This window comes from Lissotriton helveticus, chromosome 3_1 (assembly GCF_964261635.1).
Source record: "Lissotriton helveticus chromosome 3_1, aLisHel1.1, whole genome shotgun sequence".
NCBI classification, from domain to species: Eukaryota; Metazoa; Chordata; class Amphibia; order Caudata; family Salamandridae; genus Lissotriton; species Lissotriton helveticus.
This window is the reverse complement of record NC_136061.1, coordinates 1316767362-1316795129: the sequence shown is the minus strand read 5'-3', so window position 1 is coordinate 1316795129 and position 27768 is coordinate 1316767362. Positions and strand designations below refer to the sequence as shown.

General features: G+C 43.9%; 1 protein-coding gene across 2 annotated transcripts in view; it reads left to right on the top strand.

The window, feature by feature from the left end:
- TMEM45B (transmembrane protein 45B) overlaps window positions 1-27223 on the top strand; it is a 266178-nt gene extending 238955 nt beyond the window's left edge. For both annotated transcript variants that reach the window (XM_078681977.1, XM_078681978.1), the window contains 4 exons: window positions 6861-7073; window positions 8411-8595; window positions 19702-19847; window positions 26494-27223. In XM_078681977.1, the coding sequence (XP_078538103.1) occupies window positions 6861-7073; window positions 8411-8595; window positions 19702-19847; window positions 26494-26608 (659 nt within the window). In that variant the 3' untranslated portion in view covers window positions 26609-27223. The remainder of the gene's footprint in view (window positions 1-6860; window positions 7074-8410; window positions 8596-19701; window positions 19848-26493) is intronic.
- Window positions 27224-27768: the final 545 nt, after the last annotated feature.

The window sequence follows — 27768 nt, the reverse complement described above, 5'->3', positions numbered from 1 at the left end:
GACGTCCTAATTGGCTAGCAATTTCTCTGCTTACCAAATTGTCTGCTTGGCTATTATCACTTCTGATTGGCTAGCAAAACTCCTGATTGCTGATGAATCTTACTCTATCCAAAACATCATTGCAGAGTTCAACATGAAATTTCAATGCAATAGGTCTTGATTTTGTGAGCGTTTAAGTGATTGGCATTGTAAATGACAATGCCTTTTATTTGTATTTTAAACCCAACACATATATAAAAGGCATTGTTTTGTTTAATGGCAATAGCTCAAACTCTCGCAAATGCGAGAGCGCGTTAATGTTAGCCGCGCCCATTTATTTAGATGCTGCTCATAGTATTCAGGTTACAGTAAGCAGCCTCTAAGCAAAGGGGCACAGACAATATTAAAGTGAAAGAGCATATGGTGCGCTTTCACACAAAATGTAATTAAAATAATTGAGACACTTTCCGCTCTTCCGCTGAAGTGAAAGTGGCCTTCGCTGTTAATTAATAAAATAAATAAGCGCAGTCACTAATGTGAAAGCGGCCGCCTTAAAATAAATAAGTAAGCGCGGCCACTAAACTGAAAGGGGACGACGCCGTAAAATTAATCGATTAGGTGCGGCCGCTTTAGTTAATGCGAACCACACTCTAATTTAAATAAATACAGTAGTAAGCGTGCGACAAGCTTGGGTGTCGTGGGTGGAATAGGTGAAGAACATTAAGGAAAATAGCGCTCACCAACTTATAAAGCAGAGCATGTAAGTCTTTTCTTAAGAATGTTTTGAATGCAGACCAACCCAGGACATGATCTGTACAGTGTGAATCGGCCTTCCTCCTTTGATGAAAAAATGAACCTTGCCCCGATCTCCTTTTTAGGTCGAGCAGAGTAGTCTGCTCGAGACCTATTGCTGCCCGTATCTGGGAATGTAGACACGAGAGGGGCACGAGCTCAGATTTCACCTCGTGGGCGCGCACGGCGCCGTGCCCCTCTCGTGCCTTATATTCCCATGCGCAAACACACTCACACAGCCACACTCACGCATGCGCACATACACAGCCACACGCACCCCCCTTAAACAGACCCACGCGCCCACAGACGGACACACGCACAGACACACTCGAACACACAGACACACGCGCGTACCCCCCTCCCTCCCCCCCCCCCCCCCTCACCGGGCTCTTTCCGCGTGTCCCTCGGCATTCAGCATCAGCGTGCAGGGTTCCAGGACGTTCTCCTGGCAGTTCCTTCCTGTGTCTTAGCAGGCCCCGCCCACGTCCCAACGAAGGCTGCCTGACTTCCGCTAGCTCTTTGCCGACTGGTAAGGAGACGTGATGACGCGATGTGACTGGGAGGCACTTTCTTCGTGGATGTCTTGCCCTTGGCTTTGATATTCATACTTATGCGGTTTGTACTGCGCATTGTGCACATGTAAACAGAATTAAGATCACACAAAAGAAACTGGGCACGGCGTTTTGTTCTCCCGAAAGCTGGCTCCCCCGGAGCGCAGACAGGCGTTCATGAGAATGAGTAACGCGGGAACGAAAGTCATGGCCGAGGCACGCGGAGCCCAGCGCGAGCGTTCCCCAGGGCTGACATCATCAGATGGTGAGTAGGTGTCTGGCAATATCAGTCTCAGTCGGGTCACGCCCGAGCATCTGGCTTCCATTTCCATTCTTCTGGAATCCGGCGCTTCCGAAAGGACTGCAGCCTCCTCGCCAGAAAGCAACCGCAGGGCAGACACATGCACACGCAGAAGCCGTCCCGGGATCCTGTTCATGGACTTAACTTACTTTCTTTCGGCTGTCGATCTCAAACAACTCTTTAGATGCTTTTGATTTAAACAGTGCAGTGTATTCTAATTCTTTAGACTAGGAAGGGTCTCCAGCAGTGGCAAAGCAAGGGTGTCACGTGCCCTCATGCAAGCAGAAATTATGTCCCTGAGTCCAGTTGGACCCGTTCTGCCCCACGCCCCCCTCTGCTGCACTATTTATTTATTTTTTTAATTTCAAAAGATTTTATTGGATTTTTTTTTTTTACATATACGGTACAGAGATAGTGAAGGCAATACTGGTCTTGTTTTAAAAAGCAGGTTCGATGTGCTGGCTATAAGACACTATAGTAGAACGTTATTAGGTCATCAAAACAAGTTTCAAAAAGGCTGCCTGGTGCCTTTGCACCAGCCTTATTCAGCCCGGCTTGCTTGAATCCAGTGGCAAAGTGAGCAAGGGACTCACGTCTGAGCATACCCAGCCAACTTATGGCGAACAAAGAAAAACCAAAGGATCCGGTCCACGGAAGACATGGCTTGGCAGTTCGGGCTGGACTGTTCCCATGAGGCACAGGGTCAGACTGATTTGCATATGGCCATGTCTGAACTGGGGTGGCGGAGTGAGCTAAAGAACGGTGATGGATTAAACCCAGATCAGTTGACTGGGGGTGAGTGTTTGTATTGTCAACGCTCCGTACATCATCCCCTTTGGTTTTTCTCAGTTTCAAATGATACCACTTGTATCAACTGCTATTTTCTGAAGTAAACGCACTTTGTTTGTGCCTTCTGTGAGTGCAAGCTTAGCAGTGGCGGCTGGTGACATTTGAAAGTGGTAGGGCGTAAAGGAAGGGTCTGAATGTGTGTTGTCGCAAGCGAGCCTGATTAACTAAAGGGGAACTGCGGGACCCTCACGCCAAGGAAATTTTGAAGAACAACAAAAAAAAAAAAACATAGCATTGTATAACAAAACAGCATAGCATAACAAAATGGAATAAAAGCCATTGTTATTTGTAATATCAATACATGGAAGTCACGTAAATACAACACCTATTGCATTACAAATGCTATAGGTGTCACATTCGCGAAAGTTGTAACTATTAGCATTGTAAATAACAAAGCTATTAATTTAGCTATTTTCAAAAACAAAACATAAATAAAAAAATCTGTCATTTACAATACCAATAGCTCAAACTTTCCTAATGCGAGACCTATTGCATTGTAAATGCTTGTTTAAGAAGTGAAGTGCCTGTGCAGCGAGGCTGACTTCTTTGTTTAAGCAGCATTCAGTAACCATTGAAAGGGAAGCGCTATCCAAGAAATGCCGGGCAGACTAGGACATGCCCTGTTTGTGCTTGACAACTGGCTGCAGCGTTGGTACTCGCTCAGTGTTCACTGGCGAACCTAAGTCAGCCTGTTCGCAGCTCTAAGGCAGTGGCCAAGAAAGTCCAACATAGGTTCACATGCACAGCAACTCAAGGAGGTGGAGAAGGGGATGGACACAGTAGGGGAGATCAATTTTGGGATAATTTTAATAGTTGTGTTTATTTCTACGACAAGGAGATTTCTTAACACCAGTAGCTGCCCTTACTGCTCTAGCAGCCCTCATTCCTGCCAGAAAACGAAGCACGTTTGCTATGATACATAGTTTGCCCTGGTCTCTCAGTGGCTGTGGGTGCAACAACTGAATTCAGCCTCTGAGGTGGCTTCGAATCTAAAAAAAGGTAAAAAATGAGCCACCCACCCAAAATGAATAGGTTATTCCACCGACGCCACAGACGCCACAGATGCTATCACTTTGCTAAAGGACTGGTTCCGAAGTTCGAGTCTCTGTGTGTGTGCAGTTCTAACAGACCTGGTGGCAGACACGTTTTAAGGTATGGGCAAAGTGGGCAATTGGTCAAGGGCCCACCGTCCAAGGGGGGGCCCCCTGGTAAGTGTTCAGATAAGTGTTATGATTTTCAATTTTTGTGCATGCTTTCTTTGAATTGTACGTACTTGTCCACTAAGCATCCATCCAGTGCACGTACTGTCTTTTCTACAATGGGAAGGCCAAGCTGGTTGATGACCCTGGTTTCAACATAAAAAATAGTTGCAAGAAAAAAAGAGACCACAAAGCAAAAAAAAGGTAATAGTCATTAAATGCCCTCTGTTTTGTATGTCCCCGATCCTGAACGTTTAATTTGTAAATAATTCTAAATTGTTTGCCATGAAGACGGCTTAAATGAACTAAAATGCATCCTATAGTCAGTTGTTACAATTTCTGTAGCCCAGGGTCATAAAACTCTTAAAGATGGCACTGACAGGTAGTCTGTTTCTGTGGTAACAGGCACAGTTCGGAGGAGACCAGTTAATAGCCCTCTTAATCTCAGCATCAGGGCTAATGGATGGACAGTACTGATGCTGGTGGTGGGCTAACGAAAGGTGGAGTAGCGCATTTCACCAACTTGTTCTTGAAATCAACCAGTCAATTTTTGTTTCACATAAGGCACCGAAGGGAACAGGATTTCACGGGGAAGCCACTGGTTGAACAGAATTTCCACTAAGCTACTAGACGTTTAGGACTATTGGTCTATCACAGGTTTTCAATTCATAATGCATGATTTCTCTGCTACCTTTAAGGGCTTGAAAGATTGTTCAATAGTTCCAGTCAGACATGGACGTCGAGTAGGGTAGAAGATGCTGCCTCCACTTCGTCTTTTGGTTCCTCTGGCCTGGCTATGACACCCCTGGTCTCGGGGGTCATGAATGCATTAGCAAAAATTAAAAAAAGGCAAATGGCTCTGCAGGCCCTTGTTGTTTCCACTACGCACACTTCCCCTGACCACTAAGAGGAAATACAAGGTTGGTCAGGGGCCAAGGGAGGGACAAGGGTCCAGCTCTGTGTTGACACTTGGGGACGGAAGGTATGAGATCACTTTTTTGACCCATGACATTGTTTTAAATCCACCTCCATGGACCGAGGGTGACTGGGTACAGTCAATGGGATGGAGTGAAGATAAAAAACCGGTGTTCTGGAAATGTGCAGCCTTGGGTTCGCACAATTTGTGATGCAGGTGAGATCTGCCGTTCTAGTAAGCTCTATGCAGGGTCTTGATTATTGTTTTGATATTGCACGTGTTTTAGATTCTGCCTACTGAACTTTAGAGCTATTGAGGCTCCAGGGAAGCTCACTTTAACTCTAGGACTTCCATGCAAGCTTCGCAAATGAGCCTTCCCTGTGGCTGTTAGTCAGTGATGTCATACTCCCTGCACCTGGATTTGTAACTTTAATTTCTTCAAAGTAGCTGGTGACAGCAGCAGGAATGAGTAACAGAGGTCAGGCTCCATGAGCAGCAGTAACACACACTGCAATTCAGCACTTCACCACAACCATACGGGTACTGTGGGCTTGAGTACTGTGTTGCAGGTCAGATCTTCTGGTCCGGCAGGAGGTGGAAATACATTCTCTCAACCCACCAGACAGCTATGGAGTCTCTGGGGTGGATCCCTAAGGTTACAGCAACAAGAAGGTTGAGGTACCCATAAGATGGAAATGACCAGATAACGGACCACCATTTTCTGATACATTGATATTCTACCCCAAGGACAATTTCCCTCTTTCTCAACCACTCTGCTGTAACATGCCGCATATAAACTTACTCAACATGCATTCATTACACATTCCTATGAAAGTTTGATCGCCAGTTAGGGGACCATAAAACTGATTTTATAGGGTACAGTTAATATTCCATGCCACTGAAGCCATAAGCTGTGGGCACCAATTGCCTATCTTCTATAGTCCGCATGGGTGCAGAAAGCCACGCTCTAGTTTGCTACTTGCACTACTATGGAGGTAAACTTTTTGGGTGCACCTGGCCAGAGGTACCTGACCCTTAGCTCATGGAATCCAGTCCCATGCAGCCGAGTCTATGGGGAGAAAATAATCAAAGGGCTTGCAGAAATTCAAACGGAGTTAATGCGGAACAGCTTCCCTTGCCATATGAGATCTTGTGGCTAAATATTCAACACTAGATGGATTGATTGGTTTAAATGTTTGCTGAGCATGTAATTACCCTAGTAAAGGCTGTCCTCACTTTGAAACCTTGAGAACCTTGAGTGAAACTACTTTAATCGGTGACAAAAAAGGGGAAGGTTGCTTATTGAGTGCAAAAAGAGGGGAAGAATTGCGTGCTTCTGCAGTGTTCCCAGAAAAAGTATACCCATCTAACTGTCCGATGGAATCCATGAGCCACCAGATAGTTGGTCTGTTCAGATCTGGAGGGATCTAGTGTGTCTATAGAGGGCAAAAAGCCTTTGTAAGTATCCAGGTGCTGAGGCATAAATAGCTTTGTGACTCAAAGGCCCTTACCTAGACATCCTTTTTGCACTGATAGCCAATCATGTGACGCAAGATGGGTAGAAATAGGAGTGTCTAATCAACCTGACTAAAAGAGAAACTGCCCTTTTTGAAGGCGCTGCAAACTAGCCCCAAAACAGGCAGGTAGAAAAAGATATATGAAATTATTGTGGCCCATGTGATGGAAAATCTCAGTCTGGACTACAGTTTCTTGAAAATCTGAGACTGGAATTGGTATGATCTTCCGAAGAATAAGCAAGCGTGTAGAGGTTTGTTCTCCAATCTGCTCTCTGAAGGAAAGTTGCTTAAAATTTGTGCCCAAGATATGAGCTGAAGTTGCCTGGACAAGTGTAGACCCAGTTTGGTAGGCCACAATTTACAATTCCAGATGAACGAGTTGTCAAAGAACAATGCCTACATCTCATCAGTGAGTGGGAGTTTGCATCAATCCGGATGAGAATGGTACACTTGCAATCTTAAAAGTGAAGTTGTAAAGCAGCATGTGCTTCATCTAATCTTCAAATGAGGTGGGTGTCCACGTATAGTCTGAAGCCAAAGCCCTTTATCAAAGTGGATAAAGGAACCACATACATTTTAAACAGAGTGGATATTTGTCCCCTTTAGCTAGAATGTTGATGTCTGTGGTAATTTAGTGGAGATCTTCACAAAAATGTCCACCCGTGTGCAGCAAAAGCCTTTACCAAGCCATGGTGTTTGTGCAGCCTGATTCTGTAGCTGTATGATTATATCATTTTCTGTCGACTGCTTATTTAGGTATTCTGGCTGAGCAGTTCGTCCCCGATGGTCCACACATGCACCTGTATGATGGAGAGGAGAAAAGCTGGGTGAAGCTGATGAACTGGCAGCACTCCACCATGTATCTATTCTACGGACTCTCTGGGGTCATTGACATTCTTGTCTATTCCCCACTCAAGGTGCCCCAAGGTCTGGACCGCCTCGCCCTTTTCCTAGCAGTATTTATTGAAGGTGAGCACATCTTATATTTCAGTACAAAGACAGTTCTAATCCATGGTCATATACTTAAATGAGGTATGCATGCAGTCAGTACAGGAGTACATTGTTCTTGTGTAGGAAAATGGACAGAAAAGCTTAAAGTGGAAAAGAACACCCGGGAACTCTCTTCTCTAGGGTTGTCTTAACTCTCCACAGTGATCTAAACTGGGCAAATAAAACCAAAGATAGAGGGACAACATAATCCAAACTTCCTGGTGGTGGTGGTAGGGTGATCCCGGCCAACTCTCCAGAAGTAATCTCAGTGAACCCAATGAATGTTCAGTTTGTCTGCCCATTAATGGTGATACACATGTCTACACTGAGCAGGTTGTTAAGTGCAGTAGGTTTCTCATTGTAGGGGCTTCCTTCAGGATTAATTCCCAATCTTTGCCACCAAGAGCATCACATTCAGACTTAAGTCGTTGTGTCAATCGGTAGCGGTTGACACTACGACTTAAGTCTGCTTTTGATAAGGTTTACCACAGGATTGTATGTATAAAGGGAACCCAGGTTCCAGTCCAGCACTTTGCGTTTTCAAACCGTGGTAATATGCTACTTCAGCCAAACTGAAATGATTTAAGGCTAAAACTCTCAGGGAGCTTAAGATTTTTAATTGAAAGCCTAAACGGGATACATCTTGTTTTCCTTAGTGATGTGTAGACCTCCAGTAACTCGACTTGTGATGCTTCACTATCGTTGCCTTTTCATGCATAGGAATATTATATCTTCACATCCTGTTGGGTCAAATGTTTTCACACCAGAGAGCGTGTTTTAGAGTGTTGTAGAAAGCAGACTTGGTAATGTGGAGTATGCACCATGCCCAGGGCCATGACAACGTTATTTTGATTCACACAACCACAGTGTATTGGGCAGAAATGTTGGTGTCGCTCCTTTAATCAAATAGCACACTTTTCATCCATGGCTGGCTACTCATGGTGTCTGAAAAACATGCAACACCTCATTTGAAACCAGTGTTCTTAGTCAAAATAAGCCCTTTTTTTTATCTATTATAATTTTTGTAGTCTAGATCAGTGTATTTAGTTAGTAAATAACAGGGTTGAACCGGGGTGAATTGGTTAAAAACAAACTAAATGACTTGCATCGGGTCAAGGGCTCAAGACTGGAGGAAATGTTCTTCACGTGTCGGATTAACATTTCTTCTGGAGATATTGAACATTTGAACAAAGATCTGATTCCCCATCCTCCTCCTTGAGTCCTGTTCCCCTGGTCAAAGTATGGTAAAGTACTGTAAAGTTTGGGGTTTCCGTGGATTGATGATGTATTTGATATCCTTTTTTCTTTAAACCTAGGTCTTCTCTTTTACTTTCACGTCCACAACCGTCCTGAATTGGACCAGCACATACACTCCCTGCTCCTCATTGCGGTGTTTGGTGGTGCCATCACTATATTTATTGAAGTCTTTCTGAGGGACCACATTGTGCTGGAGCTCTTCCGTACTAGCCTAACCATTCTGCAGGGGACTTGGTTCTGGCAGGTAGGTTCTTCGGGGGTTCTGGATTCACAGAAAATGATAACATCCCCTTGAATTCTGGGTTTTCCGACCACTGCCAAGTGTAAATCAACGCACTGTGGGAACTCAATGGCTCTTACATTTTAGACACTCAATCACAAAAAGATTATAGTAGCTTCAAAAGGAGAGGAGGTAGACTCTCTTCCTATTTGGGAATACAAGTCAAAGTCCAAAGTATGGACGTCACAGAATTATGCCCAAATCATTCGGTAAGACCATTCTTATGGAAGAGGAGGCCTCACACAGATGTGTGCCATGCTTTATCATCTGCATCTTCTCCCCACCATGGTAGGACAGAACCATGAGGGTGGACGTGACCCCCTGACAGATCCTGACACAAGTGAGTTCCTAAATGAAAACTACAGGGTAAAGGCGGGATCCAGATGAATTAAAAATACATTGAGTTTCCAAGTTAGATCACCTTTAATAGTGGAGATCTCTTGTATATCTAAAAACAGAATCGACATGGTATATTTGAGAACAATGGCTCAACCTGTCTCTCCAAGTTGACATGTTCCTACCCTAGTGTTTAGCCTAAATAGTTCTAGGGCATTCTTCAGGGCTGTGGATCCATAACGTTTTCAGGCGGACTAATAGCTGAGACGCGTACTAGCAAATAAAGAAACCTCAGGTGAGTCCTACCGGAGTATATAACTAAGTATATTAACCTATAAGAGTAAATTACAAGAAGGGACAAATATTAGGACTTCCTACAAGAGCATACATTAAAACTGTATTCATGCTGTGTGCATACAAGTGACACTACACCGCACACTACTATAAAATAGCACACAATAGATGGTACAAGCACATGCACAAAGAACGTACAAGTGCTATGGACCACAAAATTCAGTAATTTAATCATGGTAGTGTAGGTAATTCCTATGAACATGAGACTATACCTTAGCCTAGATTTGAGGAGATACCTGCTTCCTGGTATGGAAGGGGAATGATGTATTTTATAGTAACACACTAATGAAGAATAATGGAGAGTAGAAAAATATTCTTGGGTATAATACACAACTGTCACCTCATGGGGTCCGGCTTGATAGACGCACCAATTGTCACTTTACGGGGCCTGGGTAATAGCTACTGAACAATGATCCTATAGTGATGTAATTGAGTAAACCTAATGTTTGTTGAAATAGAATCCAAATGGGATCATATCATTAGAGAGTGTATGATACAGAAATGTGTGTACACTCTTTTATATTGCACAGTCTCTTTGTCAATTCGCCAGGTCATAAGAAAAGACATATACACAGGTCACAGGCCAGCTTAGGCTCAAGGTAGCCCCCTTCTTTCGATACCCCTGCCATTGAATTGTAAGATCGTTAAATGCAGTGCTCATAGCCCGCGCACCTCTCATACAGGTACCGGCGTGGCCATAGATTGCTAGAGGGGGTAGTCTATATAATATGGCTGATATATACATTCTGAAAAGGTAAAAACCTTACGTTGTAAACAGTACACCAGACATGCACCTCAAGCAGTGCATACATTCATTCACTAGTGTTCAATTAGATAGTGGCATACGGTCAAGAAGTGAGCGTTACATCAAACACACACCTGTTGCGGTACCTATATTGACTCAATGGTGTCTCATTATGTAGTGGCATGGTCAAGAACCAATGAGGTAACCTCTTTCAAGGGTCGAGACCACACCCAAATCAGGAGGACTCTCTGGGGACATACACGCGCACACACACCACTTACTACTACATCAAAAGGCCCATCGTGTAGTTCCACCTGAGCGAGCCTGCTCCAGCTGCTGGTACGGCTTGGGTCTGCGGTTGCTTTTCTTATGAACCAAGCATGTATGCTGTCTTCACAGCACATCTTTGGATGTAGTGATTAGTGCGTGTCCCTGGGGGGCATCCTGATTTGGGTACAGTCCTAAGCCTTGACAGATGTTACCTCATCAGCTCTTGACCAAGTGTGTATGCCACTACATAATGAGACACCGTTGAGTGAATATATGTACCATGACACGTGTGTTTGATGTACCACTCACTACTTGACATTGTGTGAACACCACCATCTAATTGAACACCAGTGAGCCAATGTATGCACCACGTGAGATGCGTGTTGGTGCACGGTTTAAAACTGAAGGTTATTACTTTTACAGAATGTATACATCACCCATATCTATATAGACTACCGCCTCTAGCAGTCTATGACCGTGCCGGTCCCAGTATGAGAGGTGCGTGGACAATGAGCACTGTATTTAAGGATTTAAGGATCTTCTGATTCAATGGCAGGGATATCAAAAGAAAGGGACTACCCCGAGCCAATGCTGGCCTGTGACCCATGTGCATGTCTTCTCTTACGACCGGACGAATTGTCAGAGAAAGACTGTGTGATCTAAAAGAGTGTTCACTTGTTTATATGTCATACACTCTCTGATATGATCCCCTTTGAATTTCACTTCAACAAGCACTGTTTACTCACAATGACATTGATATAGAATAATTGTTCAATAGCTATTAGACCCCATAAGGTGACAGTAGTGTCTATTAAGCCAGACCCCCTAAGGTGACAGTTGTGTATTACATCTGATAATATTTGTTTACCCTCCATTATTCTTCATTAGAGTGTGACTATAAAGGACATCGTTCCCCTCACAAACCAGGAAGCAGGTATCCCCTAAAATCTAGGGTAAAGGATAGTCTCTTGTTCATAAGAATGACCTATACTGCCATAAATAAATAAATAACTGGATGTTGTTGTCCATAGTGCATATGCATTGTGCATGCATGTGCCTCTGTCACCTCTTAGTTGTGTTATTTTATAGTCGTGTGCAGTGTAGTGTCACTTGTATGCCCACAGAATGACAATTTTAATGTATGCTCTTGTATGGAAGTCCTAATGTTTGTCCCTTCTTGTAATTTACTTTTATAGGTTAATATTCGTACTTCTACACTCTGGGAGGACTCACCTGGGTTTTCTTTGTTTGTTAGTACATGCATCTCAGTTCGTCAAGAGGTAGAGTCCACCTTGGTGATACTGTCCTACCAGGTTGGGGAGATGTGGCCGATGATGAAGCATGACACAAATATGTGTGTGGGGTTTCCTCTTCCATAAGAATGGTCTTCCTGCATGCTCGAACAGTAATTCTGTGACATCTCGGCTTTAGACGTTGGCTTGTATTCCAAAATAGGGAGACCGTTCGACCTTCTCTCCTTTTGTAGCTACTGTACCCATTTTAGGTCGAGGACTGCGTCGCACTGCGTAAGCAGTGGGCGAAGTCCGAGATTTTATGATTTGGCAGTATGGGGGCTTGAACCCGCCCCTCTTCTCCATTGGCTGGCTTCCTAAACGGAGGCCAGCCATTGGAGGAGAGGGGCGTCACTCTGTTCAAGCCCCGTCTTTTTGCGATTCAGGGGCGTGTTTTTTGCAGTTTTTAAGCCATGACGTCATCTGTCACTCAACTGCTAAAAACACGCCCCCGAATCGCGAAAATGTCGGAGCTTTGCGGCAGCCATTTCAGGCCGACCGCCGCCGGAAAAAGTCTTCCTCAGGTGAGTGCTTGTTCTGTCCGTCACTGCCCCATGATGCCTCATTCTCCCTCTTACTCTCTCTCCATTACTTGTGTTCCGCAGCCTCTCTTTTGATCTGTGCACTTTCCCTCAACCTTGCTCTAAAGTTCACTGTCTCGCCCTCTAGATTCTTTGACTTTTTCCCTCGCTGTCTTTCTCACGGACATATTACATCTCTCTGCCCCGTCACTCCGCTTGTTTGCCCGTTTCTCATTTCTCTGCCTCTTTCTCAGTGTCTGTTTCTCACCTCAGTGTCCATTTTGATGTCTGCGGGTGCTGCGCTGCTCCTAGTCGGTCCTTTATGGCCAGTAGTATTGTTCCGCATGTTCTATTCACTTCATTTTCCTGTCTATCTTCCTCTCTTTTAATATATCTCTTTTGGTGTTTATTTTGGCCTCCCTCTCTTTTTCCCTCGCCCCCTTAGTTTTTATCTCCCAATATTTTATTCCGTTTCTCCCTCTCCACGTCACACACTCTCTCTTCCTAAATCCCTCTCTTTGCCCCAGTTAATCTGATACATGTCTCCTCTCCCCACTGTGCAATGAAGTCGTGTGTGTGTGTGTGTGTGTGTGTGTGTGTGTGTGCGTGTGTGTGTGTGTGTGATTGATGCTAGTCTGTTTCTACCCTGATTGACCGCTGAGTGTCGCTATTGCAATACTGTTAGCATCCTCCTAGACTTTCGCTAATTGCTGACTTTCGGCAATGTGTGCCTGGACCCATTTGCCCTCACTGACGACACTGGGAAATGACAACAGCAGTCACTGCTATCACTGGTGTGTCAGCTCCCGCCAGGACCTGTGTCAAATACCAAACTATGCTGGAGATAGGGTTGTGTGCGGAGCACTCCGAGTTAATCTTTTTTCTCAAGTTAAAACAAAAGGTGCTGCGACTAATAAGGGGAGTCACTCCTTGCTTAAAAATGTAGGTTATAACGGGGTTGACAAACCCACCTAGTCGCGCACTGTTCACGTGGTGTGGTACACCTTCTAAATTTTTCAAAGTATTACACTACATTCTCTGCCATGAAACAATTACTTGTTTTAATATATGATTCACTTTATCTTTCTGCGTGCATTTTTTGGTCAATATTCATCAGTTCATCATATCAACACATGCATCTCGTGATTATACATTACTACAATTTAACCATATACAATTAACATTTCAATAACACAGTTTCATTATTCTGCCCAATGCATTTCGGTACTCAGAGGTACCTTCCTCAGGGGCCAGGCTGAAAAAATAAGAGTGTGAGAGTGATGTTATATGGATGCCCAAAAGTGTGATAAGGTTGATGTTGTGACTCATACCTGTGTGATTGATTCTCTGCATCTAAGGGCTGAAACCCAAAAAAATATTTGTATGTGTTTATATCCTGTGTATTCAATACTGGTATCCAATTACACAACAAAAAGCCAATGAGGACTGTAATCACTTAAGCTTACCACGTTTCTTTACTGTGTGAATTTTCGATAAGCTATCAGGAGAAAATAATAATAATAAGCTCTCTCATAACAATTCCTAATGATATTCTGCACCATAACTAATGTGAACTTGCCAACATACCAGAGTGGCTGCCGAAATCATTCGGTTTCCTGCAAAACATGAGTGATTTATATTATAATCATCACTAACTCCCAAACGCTCGTATACTGAAATATTACCTCAACTCGGTGAGCACATACCTTTATCTTGCACTGTCAAATCTAAAACGTAAATGAAAGAACGAAAGCATCGCTGTTACTTACCGCCTCTAATTTACAACATTGAATTACTCTAAACGCTGACGATTCCATGAATGCTCCGTAATTACCTTAGCTGGACGTCCTGCCCGCTTGTTCAATGCCTGTGTTGCCTCAACTTCATCCGATATCGGTGCCATTATACCTCGGCTTATGTCTTACTGAGATGTTTACCGCGTCATAGAAATCAATGACGGACTATTCAGAACAGCGTGTTTCTAAATGCTGACTTTCTACGGCGCCATCTTGACCTAGAACAAATCTCTATCCACTGCTATAAAGACTATGTGCAACTACATATGGCTCAACCAACTAGCTCTCTCTGTTCAACAACATGAAAATAAACCTACCATCTTTTTAGATACATAACTATACCCGAATTTATGCGACCAAATTCAATTGCTCTGGTTTTAATACTCGGGCTTGACAGTACAGAAGTAAACTTCCAACCTTCTACAACGCGGATGAGCCTTACTATTGACCACAAGACGATTATTGTTGATGTGTGTGATTTTAGAGTGTTATATGATATGAAAGTTGTTTGTGGGTGCCCCGTGTTATTCAAATAGTGTCTACTCGTCACGAGTATTTTAAAGTGTTCATGACTCATTTATAGGATGTGAGATGGAATACCAGATACTTCTCCAATGAAGATGCAGAGAATGGGAGGAGCTACGCTAGCAACCAAGATGGCCGCATAAGCTCCCGGCTCCGCCGACCTCCGCCAGTTGCTCACAAATCCTGACGATTATCCTGATTTTGCACCGGACTCCCGTGCAGCTGAGGTGTTAGAAATTCCAGGATTGCACCTTTAGAGTCACTATCTGCTCGAATAACGAAGCTATGCCGTGTTCCATTCTCGGCCTAACCCAGAGTTGAAGCCGGGGCCTCGATTTCTAACCCAGCCGGGTTGGAGTTGAATAACATCAGCCGCGGGACGTGGGTAGCGTCCGGTCTCCCGATGTGGATTGTTTCTTGACCGTTCTGGATGGTGGCTCGGTGGCAGTTGTATCTCGCAGCTACAGCGGCATGACGCATCGGTTGCTGTGGTCGGGGGTCCGCTGCCCGGAGGCCCCGTTGGGCTCCCGGGGTCGATGGGCTTGGATCCTCGCTGGCGGCAACGGTGTTGAGATCGCGCCTTTGAGAGTGCCCACAGTTGCATCCGACTTGCCGGTGCCTGGTACCCCGGAGTAGTTGACCTCCGGGGTTCAAAGACCTGCTCGGTCGCTTCGTGAGAGGCGATGGAGCCGGTGGAATGTATACCGTCGCTGCATACTGTAATGGCCGCCATTGGGGAGCTCCACTCACAGGTCACCGCCATCATCCAGAGGATGGTCGTAACGGTTGATATTATTTGCCGGGGGCCGGACTCCGGCCCTTCGTTGGTTCTGAAACAAGCTGTTTTACCCGTGGAGCAAGATGTGTCTGAGACGGAGGGCCCCACGCTGAAGCCAGACTTGGTATTTTTTGTCGACCCCCGAACGACGGCTAGCAAGCCCGGGACTATTGAAAGTACATCCTGTCCTATACCGATACCGCCCCAGATGGACATGGATGATCTTATATTTCAGAGCGAGTTCTCCAGTGACTGTCGGATTGTTACCTCACCCTTTTTCTCCTGGATGGTTTAAATACGCTCTAGCGACCTATCTTTGGTGGGCAGCGAACATCATTTGACTTTTGGACTTTGTGTACTACTATCCTGGCTTCAATCCTTCCGTACTGACTTTGAACTTTCTCAATATTTTGATACTCTTATTGAAATGGCGGATCGAGCGGACAGGGCTTGCATGAAAAATCGCAGTGGCCAGGTTTGACTTTGATTGGATGGGTTTGAAAAATGACTTCATTTGATACGGGACTCGTAACCTATAATGTGCGGGAGTTGGGTGGTTCTTACTAGCTCCCCCGTCTGATTTTAATCGTTGCATTGTATTATTCTGGATATGTGTAGGGGCGGTCTGATACTGGCGTGGGTAAGGGAGACCGGGGGTCTGTTTGATATTTCCTCCTCCACTCTTTTTTCCTACTTTTAGGTCTAGTTCCGGGGCGACAGGCACACTGCTAGTGGGGTCGGGCCATAGCCATTGCAGGGGTGCAGGGTGGGGGGATTGGGGAGGGGTTTGTTATTTTGCCTTAGTTTAGTTCTATAGCCTTTTTTTCTTTCCTTTTTCTTTTACGAGAGATGGGTTGTTTATCCTTTATCGATTTTCTTATGTATCGGGGTGTCTAATTTGGTCCTCATTATCCTGAACTATGGGTGGGTGAGCTCTGCTAGGTGCTGCTTCGCTGGAATGTTGATCGTACTTCTCCTCATTCTTGTACCTAACTTGGTTGACGTTGCATACTCCTGTAAATTGATTTTTCAGCATTGGTTTATTCGCTCACCTATCGCTATATTGTATTCCATGTATGACGCCTGATATATGTAAATTTTCTCTTGTTTTCTTCAATAAAACCTTAAAAAAAAAGAAGATGCAGAGAATGTAGTGTAATACTTTGAAAAATTTAGAAGGTGTACCACACCACGTGAACAGTGCGCGACTAGGCGGGTTTGTCAAACCCGTCATAACCTACAAATACCAAACTATGACAGGCCACTACGACCCAGATAAACTAAAAAACTTTCTGCACAGCGCTTTGTGACAATAGGCAGCGGAGCTTTGGGAGAATGTGGTAAAGTTACGCAGAGTCAGAAATACAGAGAATCCCACGCAGATGATAACATCAGTGGCGGATGCTCGCGCAAAACCTATTTGTGCAGTAAAAAAATTAAGTGAGCACAACGTCAAACGGGATGATTACTCCAAGATTTTCCTGTAGGTGTTGCTGATATTCGTCTAGTTCCTGGGGCCAGCTGCCTGTGGACAGGTAGGGATTCTATTGACTCTAGTTAGGGTCTCCGCATGCTTATTTTGCTGGCGAGATGGGAGGGAAAGAAGTGGGGACGTGAACGGCCAATGGTGTATTGTATACACTTACCAGGCATTCACTCTTGTCTTGAAGCTTTCCCTCATTGCCTGCCCTCACAGGGAGTCCGGTCCTTGTGCATGGACATGTCTCCCACGGAAACGTGCAGTGAGTGAACAGGCAGAGTGCTCTGTCCCTCCAAAGCCACACAGGATCCCCATTGCTATGGGTATGGGGTACAGATTATCCTCAACATATTCATACAGAGGTTTAACGGGCATTGGGTGCAGCAAAAAAAAATGATAGTCACATATCTGGGATGAAGCGTCCGCCAGCGACAACACAGCGCGCATGCGCAGGGCTCTCAACTGCCTTTTCTTGATAAATTAGCGGCAGTTTGTAGGAGAACAGAGGCATTAGCGAGCTAATGGCTCTGCGGCTCAGGATTAGATCTGTAACATAAAGCCCAAGCTAGCGACTCATGAGAACTCAGTGGCACTAAAGCAGGCGAGCGTGGCCCACGGCAGATGTGACGGTGTGGGGTTAACAAGAGGTGATGTAGCTTCTCTGGCGGGTTCAACAAGGAGGTTTAAATTGCCTGTTGAGAGATTTTGGGGCAGGTTTAACTGGTTGCACGTTTTATGGGATTCAAGAACGTGGGGACCATCGATCTGCATAATTCAGTACACAAATCACATAGACTGAACAGCTGAGATGGCAGTATGAAATGAAACCCACCCCTGGTCTCCCTCTAGAGGTGGGTGAGTCCACAAATGTACAGAAGTAACCAGAGCCAAGGGTCTGGCTTGCTCTTAGAGCTAGTGCACAAGCCAAGCCCAGCATTCGGTGTTACCTAGTGAGATCACTACAACAGGCGTTGTTTTGTTACTGTATTGGATAATGCAGCTTCGGCCATATACTTGACCTCGGGTAGAGACAGTTACTATGGGTAGGTAGCTTGGAGAGAGTCCTTACAGGGGTACTCCAAAAGGGGAGAAGCTCTTGGGACTTTCCAACCTAACCTGTGTGACTTTCCAGAGTGGAGTGGATTGTCTGTTTTTCTCGTTGTCACCTGTGCTGCCTGGTGCTCACCTGGTATATGTTTAGTTCTAACCACTCTAGTCTGATTGGTGTATTCTTCTATAGTGGTGGCTGGAGCAATTGAGTGCAATGCAGTGTTTCTACTGGCATCACGGTAGCCTGGGTGTCTTCTGCACTTCTGCAAGCGATAGAAATGGGCCCGTATTAATATAAAGATAGAATTCTGGTCTGTTGGGCCTGTCACATCCCTGGACCTCAGTGTCACTGCACCTGCTGCACCGAAGATAGCTGCGCCTCTGCTTACAGGTCCCTAAGTCCCCCATTGTGCCTGTTTGTGCTGTCTCCATCCTTCTTGTATCTTCTCCCCTTTTACACTCCCTCTACTTATCCCTTCTTCCCGCGTGCTCTCTCTTGCCCTTCTTCTGTGTATCACACTACTATGTACCTGTATGGAGGCGACATTGCGTATGTACTCAAACTCTGGCAAAAAAAACATTTGCAATGCAATAGGTCTCGCATTTACGCAAGTTTGAGCTAATAACAGTGCAAATAACAATGCCTTTTAATTTTGTTTTTAAAACAAATAAAAGGAAGTGTCATTTACCATTCCAATAGCTTAAACTTGCGTAAATGCAAGACCTATTGCATTGCAAATGCTTGTGTTTTAACATGCTTCAAAAAATACAGGTGCTACTGCAGTATGCCATCTTGTCAACATAGATCAGATGTAGATTTTATTTCTCAATGAATTTGTAGTTATTAAGCAGTTTCAAGTTTTGAAAGGTCAACTGGAGGCATATAGCGGAATAAATATAAATTTTATTGGAACAATGACAGTTTTACATACACATGGTGCTGTTGAAGCCCGTGTACCCATTTGCCTTCTGCCCCCCTGATTGTGCCGTTTTTCTTGCCTTCTGCCCCCTGATTGTGCAGTTTTTCTTGCCTTCTGCCCCCTGATTGTGCGCTTTTCTTGCCTTCTGCCCCCTGATTGTGCGCTTTTCTTGCCTTCTGCCCCCTGATTGTGCGCTTTTCTTGCCTTCTGCCCCCTGATTGTGCGCTTTTCTTGCCTTCTGCCCCTGATTGTGCGCTTTTCTTGCCTTCTGCCCCCCTGATTGTGCCATTTTCTTGCCTCTGTTCCCCTGATTGTGCTGCTTTTCTTGCCTTGTGCCCCCTGATTGTGCCGTTTTTCTTGCCTTCTGCCCCCTGATTGTGCCGTTTTTCTTGCCTTCTGCCCCCTGATTGTGCCGTTTTTCTTGCCTTCTGCCCCCTGATTTTGCCGTTTTTCTTGCCTCTGCACCCAATTGTGCCACTTTTCTTGCCTTGTGTGTGACTCTGTGTGTGGGGGACTCTGTGTGTGTGTGTGTGTGTGTGTGTGTGTGTGGGGGGGGGCTCTGTGTGTGTGGGGGGGGCTATGTGTGGGGAGGGCTCTGTGTGTGTGTGGGGGGCTGTGTGTGTGGGGGGCTCTGTGTTTGTGGGGCATAATAAACAAAAATAATGTCATGAGCAATGCCAATAGCTCTAACTTTAACAATGCCGAGACCATTGCATTGTAAATGCTTGTTGTGATGAGTGTCTAACTAGGGAGGATCTGCAGTTGCCATTCCTCCCCCTCGCTCCTCATGTGTTAGAAGCTTTACATTTTGGATCCATAAGTGAGATGGTGGAAAGGAGGCTTATGGCACTGGCGGGGATAAGAGATATTGTATAGAAGATGTGTTACAACTTCTTGGGTGCTTCCCACATAAGGAAAGTCATGATGCTCCGTATCCTTGGATGACTGCAGTCTGAAGATGTACAAATGATGTTTAATTGACTGTTCTGATTCCTTTGGACAGATCGGGTTTGTCCTGTACCCCCCCTGGGGAGGGCCTGAATGGAACCAGACGGAACACGAAAATATCATGTTCATCACCATGTGCTTCTGCTGGCACTATGCTGCCGCCCTTATCCTCATCGCCACTAACTACTTCCTGGTCCACTGGTAAGCATAAAACACCAACACTGATGGAAATAGAGCCCACTGTGTAAATGTATATGTCACTGTACATTTGTTTGCTTTCTTCAGAAGACGATGTCTTCCTGCCATTAATACAAGTGTTGTATTTTGAGTGCAAACTCCGCCTAGAATGTGCTTCAGCACTGCACAATCAGAATAAAGATTTACGAAGGCAGTAGATGTAAAACGTATTTGTCTGAGCACGCAGAGGTGAGGAGGGAATAACAGCAGGCCTGCCGTATGCAGGCTGCAAAGCTTACAAGTTACTGGTGGTGAACGAAAAGCGTACAGTTGACGCCAAAGGATCCACTTTTCCGGACATCAGAACTATACGGTATGAACCAAAGCAAAGTGCATGGATATGGATTGAAACGGCAGCGCGGAACTATTTACTAAGAACGAAACAAAAGCGCATATGTGTAAATTGAAATAGCGGCATGGTAAAATCATACTTGGTCACAGTTAGCTGAGAGTCTGACAGCATTTCAAGGCACTGAACAGGCAGGCCTGCTATCGCACCTTATTATTGTCAGTTGCTTAGCTTTTACCAGGAAAGTATTTTCTTGCCATCACCACAGGCTTTCCTGTGGGTCTACCTCACTTCATGTGGTCCCACAAATTAGGAGTACAAGACTGGGTGGCCCTGCTTGCTTTTACCTGGCAGCCCTGGCCTGGAATGCTGTCCTTGGAGATCAGGCCCCCAAACCACTTTTTAGACTTCAGAAATAAACTGAAGATCTGACTTTTTGGAGTCTTTAATTCAGCGCCAGGACACCCAAGTGAAATCATTTGCTTCTTAAGCACCGTAATAAAATTAATTAAAGTTTCGCTGTGAGCCAGGCGCGGTATTAAAAACAGCAAAAACAAGCATTGGTTTACTTTGAAAGTATAAAACCGAAAATATTTTAACTAAAAGAATGCGTGAAGAATTTAGCAATGTTGAAATAACTTGAATGAGGAAGGAACAGTAGCACACGCTGGAGAAAGAGGACGAGCAGGCAAAAAGGGGCACAACAGGGTGGCACAGTGAGTGACATGGCGACACACAATGTAGGAGGAAGTATTAAAGAATAATAACTTATAAGTAGAGACGATGATAATTTGGAGACTAGGCTCACCCAGGAGTGGTAGAGCAGTAATTTGCCAATGACAAAATATATATTGTAGTCACGTGGTTAGGTTTCCAAATCGAGATGATTCTCAAAGCGTGATTTAAATGTCTGAAAGGGGATGCATTATCAATATAAAGCGGGCAGCGATTCCAGGGGCAAGGCCCCAGAAGGACCTTCGAAGTGTGCTCCTTCTTGGAAATACGAGTAGAAAGAGGGTCTACCCTGGCAGTGCAGGATTGGAGAGCAAGAGGGTGATGTGATCCCATGTTTTAGTGTAGGTGAGAAATCAGTCCGCGACATGGGGAACGGCACTTAATTAGGCAAACTAGTTTTGGGATGCCATTGAGCTCTGGAGGGCTTGTCCAGTAATCATAGTCTCAACAGCAGATTTCAAATCACATGGGGAGGGAATGTTTCAAATTGTTGAGTTTATCAAGACATGCCCACAGACTTCACTGTAGCTTTAAGATGTGCCTTCAGGGTTACTTTTTAATAAACATGGAAATCTACGGACTTTGCAGCCATGACTACTTTGGAAGCAATGCTAGCGCGCTATAGGGCTTCAAGCCAGAAGGGTAAAAGTTCCGAGTATTCAAGACCTCTTGTATATACCTAAGTATATACTTATATGTGTATGTACTTTGAGGTCTTTGGAGTTCAGCCCTAGGACTAGTCTGCTTCCGCTTAGGGACTTTTTTTCTGTTCAACTGCCTCTATTTAACTGTCTTAATAGAAAACAACCAGTAGAGGTCAGTAAAATACCAGAATTGCTTTCTACTTGTTCAACTGCCTCTATTTAACTGTCTTGATAGAAAACGGCCAGTAAAGTTCAGTAAAATACCAGAATTGCTTTCTGCCGAGGGGCTTTCTTTTTTTAATTTTTCTCCAACAGCCTCTATTTAACTTTCTTGATAGAAAACAATCAGCAGAAGTCAGTAAAATACCAGAATCTCGTTGGCATTCTCTAGATTCCAGTCCATAGAAATTGTCTTCCATAAGCACCCGTAGACAATAATTTTTTCAAATCTTGTGCTTTCAGTGATGTGACCACCAAAGGCCCTGATTTTATATAAAAAACAGAGCTTTGGTAAACTCCAATTTAAAAAAAAACAAAAAACAGAGCTTTGTACTATACCATTTCATGTTGAAAGGCAATTTTTCTCTCCGTGTGTTCCCATACCTGGCGTGCCATGCAGTTTGGTGCTCACTTTCCCTCCACGTTAAAGAACAGTAGATGTTTCAGCACCCAGGCTAATGTGCTGCATAGCTAAACACATATAAGGTCCCAAAGGTGAGACTTATTGCATTGCAAATGCTCGTTAAGCATAGTTAACGCTTGATCGTTGCACAGAGACTAAAGTTACACCTCCCCCGTGAAGTCCAGGAACATGAAAAGGCTGTGGGATCGCTTGTATCCTTTTGCAGAGAGGATATGCCTTGTAGTGTGATCTGGATTGCTACATTTGGGGCTGGTGCAGAAAGCTTTGCAAATGGTTGGTGCATCTTGTTATTGCACCGACAAGTCACAGAATGTTTGCATCTTGCTTGTACACCTAAAAGTTACAACCTGGTGAGTTATGAGTGCAGACAAGCACCTTCTGTGTATTTTGTGATTCGTCCTTTGGCCTATTCTTTGCTACTTAAATGTAAAAGGCCTGCCTGTAGGTGTGTCTTATTTTGAGACTTCTAATGCAGTGTACTTGAAGCGGCTGTCAAAGGCTAAATCTCATAATCTAGGCTTTGTCCGTTGCAATCCCGTGCTCCCTTGCCCATTGTGTTTTAGATACTCTGTGGGATGTAGTGTTACAGCCACTGCTGCCAACTTTGGAACTGAGAACCAGGTTCAAGGCTTGTCTCAACATCTTGTGATTCTGAGCAAATCACTTGATCTCCTTGTACTTAAAAAATAAATAGATACGATCTTGGGTAATGTGACCGGAACATATGTAAAGTTCTCCAATGCCGTTGGGCAGAGTTCAGGCCCTATAAAGAAAACTAATTTTCCAATCTTCTCAACCCACTTGGTCCAACTCCAATTTTTTTTTTGCAACCCACTATCAACTGTTTCTGTAAAGTATATGGGGTGCTGCACTCCTGGTATGGCTGAACTGTTCCCCATGGGTTTTTCTTTGTCGCATCTAGAGGTGGGCGAGCCAATAAATGAATAGGGAGAGCCGAGCCAGGGTTCTGACTCAGATTTTAGAGCCCGTGCACGAGCTGATTCCTGAAAATATACCCTATGTACAGCCGCGGGCCGTGGAGGGAGTTACGGTGGGGGGGGGGGGGAGGGGCAGGGTGGAGAGGACGAAAAACCGGCATATGGATAATTACAGGTAAGTAAACAATTTAATTAATAAAACGAATTTCGTAGCGCGCACTGCATCGCATTTTGCGATGCAGTGCGCGCTACGAAATTCGTTTTATTATTTACATTGTTTACTTACCTGTAATTATCCATATGCCGGTTTTTAGCCCTCTCCACCCTGCCCCTCCGCCTCCCTGCCCCACCGTAACTCCCTCCACGGCCCGCTGCTGCCTATGTAAATCGTACAAAAACATAGCGGAAAATATGATAAAGTCTCTTCAAATGTAAAAAAGTGAATTTCTTTACATGTGGAGGTTTTGACAATAATAGGGCATATTATAGCAGTGCACTGAGGTATTAATTAAAAGTGATAACTTTGCACAATTCGTAGTCTGAACTCCCATATTTCAACATTCTTTCATATACGATAATGAAAAAAATGGTAAATGCACTAGGTGTTGGTTATGTGATTAATAAGCTGTTTTTTGTTGTAAGTTGTAGCTTGCTGAGTGTTGTACAATATAAGTTGCAGAAAGTCTGTTTAAGTGTTATGACTTGTTTATGTACAAAAAGTCAATATATTGATGTGCTACTAGTGGTATATAGTGCGGGTAAGTAATAATAACATTTGAAAAATGAAAGGAAAAAATAGAATTAATTGAGTTCAGACAACGTTTGGACCTGGTGCCCGTGCACCTGCTGCACCATTCAAATACAGTCCCTTTTAACTGCAATTGTGACTGCCTGTTTAGTAGTCAAATATAGCAATAGTATATGTTTAGTGGAGCTCTGACAACTTTTGGGCACGGTGCTACTACACCTGCTGCACCATTCAAAGCATGACCCTGTTGTCTGCAAGGTAACTGCACTTGTGTTTGCTTGTTTAGGGATAAAACATAGCAATAATAGGTGTTTTGTGGGGTGCCTGGAGTTTTTGGTCCCAGTGCCACTGCACCTGCTGCACTATTGAAATTATGACCCTAGTGCTTGCTAGATAACTGCACTTATGATGCCTGTTTAGTTCTAAAATATTAGGTGTTTAGAGATGTTCTGATAACTTCTTGGCCCGGTGCCACTGCACCACTTAATTCAAGCCCCTTTTAACTGCAAGTTAACTGCAATTGTGACTGTTTGTATAGTAGTAAAGTATAGAAATGTTAGGTGCTTAGAGGAGTTCTGACAATGTTTGGGCCTGGTGCCACTGCATCTGCAGAACGTTCAAATCAAGACCCTGTTGTCTGCAAGGTAACTGCACTTGTGACTACCTGTTTAGTAATAAAATATAGCAATTTTAGGTGTTTAGTGCCTGTGTAGTTTAAAATTTGAGTAATAATCTGGGGTTAGTGGGGTAACTAGAATTTTTGGCCTTGTTGCCACTGCACCTGCTGCACAATTCAAATTAAGTCCCTTTTAACGGCACGGAAACGAATTGTGAATGCCTGTTCAATAGTCAAACATAGCAACATTATGTGTTTCGAGGAGCTCTGACAACTTTTGGGCCTGGGGCTACTGAACCAGCTGCACCATTCAAATCAAGAGCCTGTTCTCTGCAAGTTGACTGTACTTGTGGCTGCCTGTTTAGAAGTAAAATATAGCCTAGCTCTTGTATATCATCTTATTTTTTAACATACAATGTTTATTACAACATTTAGAATTGGATTATAATGATCGAATAGGTTAAGTTGAACAAAACAAAAACAATGCAATAATGACGTAAAAAGTGCAAAGAATGGTACTGAAGCATGAATAGGAAATGCCATAAACAATTTAAGGCTAAAGTAACTGCTTTACACAACTAGGTAATAATAGAAAGCAAGCATACTGTTAGAAGCTGTCGAAGCTGTCTGCCTTTTCCGTGGGAAGAGGTCTTATCTTGACAGTGAATGGGGCATGAACAGTGTGAACAGCTTCAGTAGAAATATCATAAATGCGTGCACCCAATGGAAGTTTGCAAAAAAAAAGTTCCACACAAAAGCGAATGAACACAGTAATTTGGTTGTGGATACTGATAAGAGGCCCCTATTAAGATATATTAAATACAATAGATTTCACAAGCACAGCACAAATGCTGTGCAGGCTAGACCTAAAAAGAGTTTTGGTGAAATCCAATATTTGCCTACAATCACACAATTTAAGTGGGGAGTTGATATTTATCCAGCTTTCCTGTTTTCACTGTGTACAAATCAGCCAGAAAATGGATATCTACTTGTCTTCCCTTTTGTTAAGAATCTGTTTTTACCTCTTAGTGCATTTTTCTGCAGTTATTAAAATGTAGTGCAAACTTGACCTGGAGCGTTTTACATGAGATTCAGTTACATTACAAAAGGTCACGTGCATTGTTTATAGGGACAGGGTGATAACATTATTTGCCCAGAAACACAGGGGTCAAATTACCTGTTGTCATTCTTTGTGATGCGGCGGCGTAAAAAATGCGCAACACTGTGCCATATTTACAAAGTGACGCATCTAGACAGATGCGTCACTTTGTAAACCTCTGCGCTACATTATACCTGCGACAGGTTCCGACGCCGCAAAGTGTCGTAGAAGTGGTGCTGTGAAATCTGAGATTTCACTGCGTCAAATCCTTACGGCTGCTTGAAGCAGACATAAGGGGTGATGAAGGCCTTTTCACAAGGGGCTTGTCCCATGTGAAATGACACACTGCTGGAGTTGCGTCTGTTTCCAGACACACTCCAGCAATGTGCCATTTTTGGACCTACAGATATGTCATGATTCCTGACGTATCGGTAAATCCTTGCGACATGGAACGCCATACAGTAAATATGGCGCAACCATGGTATCAAAGTATGGCGCACTGAAAAGTGTTCAATAGTTGTTTCACCCCAGCGATGAAACACTTTTCATGAATAAGGACTAGGATGTTGAGCAATGCGGAGACTCATACCTGGTTCCCAGGTGCACAGTCTTCATCTGCGGCCTCAAGGCCATATCCTGGGTGGTGGTAGGAAGGCATGCAGAAGCCACATGAGGTTCAACAGGACCTCGAGCTGAGCGAGAGCCAGGCTTCAGTCTCGAGCCCAGCTCGAGCTGTCAGTAGCTCGCCCGCCTCTAGTCGCATCTAAATCATTGGTCCCTGCCTCTTTGTTTTTCTGCGTTTCTTGGGACACCTATCGACCGTTGCACCTCTGCTCCCTTCTGATCATTAGGTATGTTAACTGGTTTTGTTCCTTTTCTTTCTCTTTGCTCTGCACAGCTGTCTCAAAAAGCACAAGAGGATCACGGGAGAGGTCGAGATTGGAATTCGGAAGCTAAAGCCAGATCAAAATGGTGTCGAAGTAGCGCTCCTCAACCAGTCTGATGAAGAATAGAGGCGATGTGTGAAGTGGGAGAGCAGCACAAGACACCATTTTGCTGAGAGCCAGGCAATGCACAAAGAAATCGACACTTTCAACATGTTAAACTTTTCTGTTTCGATGGCCATTAAATGCTGGTTAATTATCACAGAGATGGACTGAACCGATTTCAGACCTTTACTGAAAACCAACAAAACCTCGTGCAGTCTAACTTGTAGACAAGACCAGAGAGAAAAGAAGTGAAAATAGATGTACCAAAGAAAACTCCACGTGCCATTGTATTCTTATTCTTTTTTTAATCCTCAAATGTGCTCCTCACAAGCATATAGCGATAATGTAAACCTATTTCTTGTGTAACTTATAACGTTGTACAGTTTCCTAATGGAAAACAAATGCATCTGATGAGGGGAAAATGTAAAATCGCCCTATAGAGACCACAAATGTTGCTGGACGATGACGCATGCAGTGAAACAGTGTAAATGTTGTTTAGAATTTGTTCTTTACTAGAAAGCAATACTACACGAAGAGGAATGTGGTTTCTCATCCAGAACATGGAAAGTACCCAAAAGTCGTATACAATTCTTTGAAACCTTTTTAAAAAAATTAATAAACATAATTCTATAAAAGAAACGATTGTATATCAGTGTGTACATTTCGACGTTTTGTTGAGTATTTTTTCTGTAGGAAATCGAAGCACTTTACATTTATACAGAGCCACTGCATCATACGCATGCAAATCAGTCTATAGGAAATGTTGCATAAACAATGAGGATTACAAGGCATAGGAGTCACGTCACCGATACTAGTAGGTGTTCTATTTTACTTGGTGTGGAGAAGCGCAAACTCAGAATTCAAAAGGTACCAATGAGGTTGGCTTACTAATAAGAATGTATTTCTACCCAAATGAACACTTTTTAAGCAACATTAGGACAAATAAAAGACTGGGGGGGGAAAACTTAATGTTCTAACCTATGCCATGCATTTTTCAGGCTCCTCTTTGGCAGTTCATAGCTCACTGTGCTATATTAGGGTTGTAACTTGTATAAACCTCAAGTAACAAAAAATATTTCTGTGACAAATGAAGTAACCCAATGAGTGGTCCTTAATAAAATTCACCTCATTGATGTGCGTGCTGGGGCTTGCATGGTACATGTTCTTTGCAGAAGGCATATCAA